The sequence below is a fragment of the Coregonus lavaretus genome (assembly GCF_964263955.1).
Source record: "Coregonus lavaretus genome assembly, chromosome: 17".
NCBI classification, from domain to species: Eukaryota; Metazoa; Chordata; class Actinopteri; order Salmoniformes; family Salmonidae; genus Coregonus; species Coregonus lavaretus.
Window position 1 is genome coordinate 47,604,454 of NC_140004.1, and position 6,098 is coordinate 47,610,551.

Below are 6,098 nucleotides of genomic sequence, written 5' to 3' on the forward strand. Positions count from 1 at the left end.
CAGAGTTACCTCTGCTACAGAAGATAGGTTCATTAGAGTTACCAGCCTCAGAAATTGCAGCCCAAATAAATGCTTCACAGAGTTCAAGTGAAAGAAACATCTCACCATCAACTGTTCAGAGGAGACTGTGTGAATCAGGCCTTCATGGTCGAATTGCTGCAAAGAAACCACTACTAAAGGACACCAATAAGAAGAAGAGACTTGCTTGGGCCAAGAAACACGAGCAATGGACATTAGACCGGTGGGAATCTGTCCTTTGGTCTGGAGTCCAAATTTGAGATTTTTGGTTCAAACCGCTGTGTCTTTGTGAGACGTGGTGTAGTTCCCACCGTAAAGCATGGAGGAGGAGGTGTTATGGTGTGGGGGTGCTTTGCTGGTGACACTGTCTGTGATTTCTTTAGAATTCAAGACACACTTAACCAGCATGGCTTCCACAGCATTCTGCAGTGATACGCCATCCCATCTGGTTTGGGCTTAGTGGGACTATCATTTGTTTTTCAACAGGACAATGACCCAACACACCACCAGGCTGTGTAAGGGTTATTTTACCAAGAAGGAGAGTGATGGAGTGCTGCATCAGATGACCTGGCCTCCACAATCCCCCGACCTCAACCCAATTGAGATGGTTTGGGATGAGTTGGACGGCAGAGTGAAGGAAAAGCAGCCAACAAGTGCTCATCATATATGGGAACTCCTTCAAGACTGTTGGAAAAGCATTCCAGGTGAAGCTGGTTGAGAAAATGCCAAGAGTGTGCAAAGCTGTCATCAAAGCAAAGGGTGGCTATCTGAAGAATCTCAAATATAAAATGTATTTTGATTTGTTTAACACTTTTTTGGTTCCTACATGATTCCATGTGTTATTTCATAGTTTTGATGTCTACACTATTATTCTACAATGTAGAAAATAGTAAAAATAAAGAAAAACCCTTGAATGAGTAGGTGTGTCCATATATATTTTATGAAAAATAATTGTTGCCCTTACTGCTATTAGCCCATACAAACGTATTGAATAACAGATTCACTACATGGAACAACAGATAATCCCCCCCCAAAAAATATCAAAAGGATGTTTGTTCTGAAGTGTCTGTCCTATATCTGTATAAGAAAGATCAGGAAACATTATTATTTATTTTTTTACATTTTTTACGTATTTAACCCCATATTTTTGCCACTAAACAGTCTCCATATATACTTCCATTCATTTTTTTTTCAACTGGTACCGGGGGTACGACGAGTTCAGACGAGTCCTGTGGGCGTCTAGAGCAAAACGGAGTCTCACCTTTCCACAGAGGGGTCATATTAACTGTTCGGAACGCTACAGACGATTTTTGTGAGAAGACCGATTTTTTGGGATGTCTCATGGTCTGACAAACACCGCTCTAGCTCCGCCACCTTTCACATCAGATGCGGAAGTGCGACATCAGCGGATGTGGTGGATTGAGACGCAAAAAAACCCCGGAGTAGTTTAAACTCATGGATTATTTGATTTGATTTCCAGCAGACATCGACCTTAGGGGGTATAAATCATTATTTATTGAATTTCTTGTCTATCATCATCATTGAACCTCTGTTAGCTAGACCCACTAGGACCACACTGGCTGAATCAACGTTGTTTCAATGTAATTTGACAACATTATTATGACGTGAAATAATTAGTGGAAAATACAGTGGTTTTGAAAAAACATCTTGTTTTCATCTAATTTCAACAAGCGTTGTAAACATTGAAATAAGTGTAATGACATGTTGATTCAACCAGTGTGTGCCGGGTGGGTAACTACATGTCAATGATTTGTTTAGCATAGCGACGTGGAACGACTGGAATGAACGACTGGGTCAAAACATCCCAAAAACATAAGAATTAACGAGCAGGCTGTTTGGTTAGCAACTTCAGAACCTCAGAACTAACAATCGGCTTTTGCCTGGACTACAGTCGTGGTCAGGGCGACATGCCAAACGGCCCAGTCCCTATTTGCAATAGCCAAAATGTTCTATACAGTTGTGGTCAAAAGTTTTGAGAATGACACAAGTATTGGTCTTCACAAAGTTCGCTGCTTCAGTGTTATGAGATATTTTTGTCAGATGTTACTATGGTATACTGAAGTATAATTACAAGCATTCCATAAGTGTCAAAGGCTTTTATTGACTATTACATTAAGTTTATGCAAAGAGTCAATATTTGCAGTGTTGACCCATATTTTTCAAGACCTCTGCAATCCGCCCTGGCATGCTGTCAATTAACTTCTGGGCCACATCCTGACTGATGGCAGCCCATTCTTGCATAATCAATGCTTGGAGTTTGTCCAAATTTGTGGGTTTTTGTTTGTCCACCTGCCTCTTGAGGATCGACCACAAGTTCTCAATGGGATTAAGGTCTGGGAAGTTTCCTGGCCATGGACCCAAAATGTCGATGTTTTGTTCCCTGAGCCACTTAGTTATCACTTTTGCCTTATGGCAAGGTGCTCGATCATGCACCAAACTGTTCTTGGATGGTTGGGAGAAGTTGCTCTCGGAGGATGTGTTGGTACCATTCTTTATTCATGGCTGTTTTCTTAGGCAAAATTGTGAGTGAGCCCACTCCCTTGGCTGAGAAGCAACCCCACACATGAATGGTCTCAGGATGTTTTACTGTTGGCATGACACAGGACTGATGGTAGGACTCACCTTGTCTTCTCCGGACAAGGTGTTTTCCGGATGCCCCAAACAATCGGAAAGGTGATTCATCAGAGAAAATGACTTTACCCCAGTCTTCAGCAGGCCAATCCCTGTACCTTTTGCAGAATATCAGTCTGTCCCTGATGTTTTTCCTGGAGAAAAGTGGCTTCTTTGCTGCCCTTCTTGACACCAGGCCATCCTCCAAAAGTCTTCGCCTCACTGTGCGTGCAGATGCACTCACACCTGCCTGCTGCCATTCCTTAGCAAGCTCTGCACTGGTGGTGCCCAGATCCCGCAGCTGAATCAACTTTAGTAGACGGTCCTGGAACTTGCTGGACTTTCTTGGGCGCCCTGACGCCTTCTTCACAACAATTGAACCTCTCTCCTTGAAGTTCTTGATGATCCGATAAATGGGTGATTTAGGTGCAATCTTACTAACAGCAATATCCTTGCCTGTGAAGCATTTTTGTGCAAAGCAATGATGACGGCACGTGTTTCCTTGCAGGTAACCATGGTTAACAGAGGAAGAACAATGATTTCAAGCACCACCCTACTTTTAAAGCTTCCAGTCTGTTATTCTAACTCAATCAGCATGATAGAGTGATCTCCAGCCTTGTCCTCGTCAACACTCTCACCTGTGTTAACGAGAGAATCACTGACATGATGTCAGCTGGTCCTTTTGTGGCAGGGCTGAAATGCAGTGGAAATGTTTTTTTGGGGGGGATTAAGTTCATTTTCATGGCAAAGAGGGACTTTGCAATTAATTGCAATTCATCTGATCACTCTTCATGACATTCTGGAGTATATGCAAATTGCCATCATCAAAACTGAGGCAGCAGACTTTGTGAATATTAGTATTTGTGTCATTCTCAAAACTTTTGACCACGACTGTATATCGTCTGGTGGAAGGATGAAATAAAACAATTGACTCATTAAAATTACGTTTTTAATGAAAACATGCCGTTAATCTTATTTTTAACATTGGCAACCGTTTCATAAAATCGATAAGACCCTTTGGTCTAAGAACAGCCCATAGTCTGGAGTTATATAAGGGATAAACACTTTATGTTTGTCAACTTTATGTTTACATTACTTTGGATGCAGCGGGACGAGGCGGAGCGACACAGAAGGGACCAGAGAAATTCATGTTCATCACTCACCATGTTAGCTCATCAGATGCCCCCCCCCCAAAAAAAATAAAATATGTCTCTGCAAAAAACAAATCAATGCTAGCTAGCTACGTTTTTTTCCTTGATGGACCTGCGTTTACAATGTATCCAATTTCAGTTTGTGTGGTTGTTGGTTTAGCTTTATGTAACTTTGTAGCGAATACGGCCTGCATGCATAGGCGTCATATTGCGTCATGATTGCAAGGCGTCCCGATATCTTCGCCAACTGTCCCACTATCTGGTTTTAATGCCCATTCTAGAATGCCCTTCTAGCCATTCAGAAACTAGTATTGAACAATGATGTGGTATAACTCGATAATCCCCAGGTTCTAGTGCCTTATTGCTTAAATATAACACGATTCCAGTTGTTGGCTGTGTTAGTAACTATGGCAACTGACCTGTTGCACCTGTTCTCCACTGTGGTAAACACGCCATTGTGATTATTCACACTTTATAAAGCACCTGGCACATTGACAACACAAAATTCTCCCTGAGTGATGGTATACTGTTGTAGCGATTGAGAGGGATTCAGTCAGAGCAAATGCTTGAACCAGCAACCTTACAGTGTGCCATAAAGGTCAAGACCTCTTGGCATTAGTGTGTAGTGCACTTATACACATACAGCACCACAGTACAGGGAGGGAAGCTACACCATATTGGTTATTCAATTAACAAGATTGGAACCATTTCATTTTCATTGGTGTGAATATGCAAAATACTGCAAATATGTATTCTCGATGCCTGTTGTTAAGGCTACATTTGACATCCGATGGATTCTTCACATAGCTGTAAATATTTGTCATATTTCGGGAATTGGTTCCTCACGTACCGGGCATATCTTGGCAGCTGAAAAGCAATGCCATTCACATAAGTGTTTATTCAATAAAGCTGGAGACGGCATTTTAAATGTAATAAGTGGGATTAAGTAGCAGCATTAGCAGATGGGACTACTGGACCAACTGTTCTGACGTTACAGCTAATACCCTGGGACAGAGCAGAGACGTTTCGGTACAGTACCTTCACTCTCGTAGATATATTTGATGATGTCGTCTGTGTTCAGGCGCTCTTCTTTAGAGTTAATGGCATAGGTGACGGTCTGATATTCGTCCATGAGTTTGACGTGCACCCCTTCCATGGTGAAGTAACAATTCCTCTCCTGTTTATCCTCGTCGAAGATCAGCAGCGCGTCTTTCCAGTTGAAGTGACGGAACATCGCCAAGAACGTCTCTGCCATTTTCAGGTAAGACGGGGAGATTCGGGTCAGGTGAGAGTATTCTTTCTCCTTGTCACTGAACCCGCTGGCCAGAGCACCTGCCGAGATGACCGGGATGTTCCAGTGAGAAGCCATCCTCACCACCGGTGCAGCGGCGTATTCACACACGGGACCGAGCACCAAGTCCGGTTTCTTCTCGCAGGAGCGGTCCACCAGGGAGAAGAGCGCATCATTGCCACAGTCGGAATCCTCATAGCGCACGTTGAAATTAAGTCCCGAATACAGACCGCCGCCGATTTTCAACCCTTGCTTTGCATACTCGATGGCTGGTGCCACTCTTGCTATTGAGAACATATACGAGTTATTTTTGGGCAACATCACCAATACTTCGATGTCTTCATTCACGGCTGCACTTGTCCGGCCAGGTAACAACCCCAGCCAAAGGTACAAACACAATGAAATAAAATATTGCATGATGCAACTTTAAAAGTTCTGCTTTGCCTGTAATCAGTAATAATGCAATATTGGATAGATTCTATCCTCTCTATAACTCTCTCCAAGTCAACTGCGTCCCCGGAGTCGCGGAGCGCGCAGGTAAATTGCAAATGTGGAGTTCTCCAACCATAAAAAATCTAAATTGAATAGCCTTTTTCTTTGAATTAATGAAATAAAATGTCTAAATGTATGAAGTGTATGATCCTGCACAGAGAGTCTCCTGCAACCTTCTCAACTGATGGAAGAATCACCTCAGTTTCCCTAACTAATTCTCCCGTTTCCCTGGTCAATCCTCTTGTTTAAATATGGTAACTGCCCAGACAGCTACCACACATGCTGGCCGAGGGGAGGAATTTTGAAGAATCTTTTCATTATTATTCCTGCGTCAGCCCTGTACGATACACCTCTTTCTTAAAGCTACAGGTCCCTATTTTTGTCTCCATTTAATATATAATTTTTTTTTTTACAGAGAAAGTAGAGTTTTTCTGCGTTCCACTGTACTTAGGCTGTACTTGGATTTACATACACCGAATGCACTGGAATGCATTGCCTCATACAAACAATGGTGT

General features: G+C 42.6%; 1 protein-coding gene across 1 annotated transcript in view; it reads right to left on the bottom strand.

The window, feature by feature from the left end:
* npr3 (natriuretic peptide receptor 3) overlaps positions 1–5,804 on the bottom strand; it is a 69,035-nt gene extending 63,231 nt beyond the window's left edge. The window contains exon 1 of the mRNA XM_084180836.1: positions 4,839–5,804. Coding sequence (XP_084036962.1) covers positions 4,839–5,508 — 670 coding nt within the window. The 5' untranslated portion in view covers positions 5,509–5,804. The remainder of the gene's footprint in view (positions 1–4,838) is intronic.
* Between the last annotated feature and the right edge of the window lie 294 nt (positions 5,805–6,098).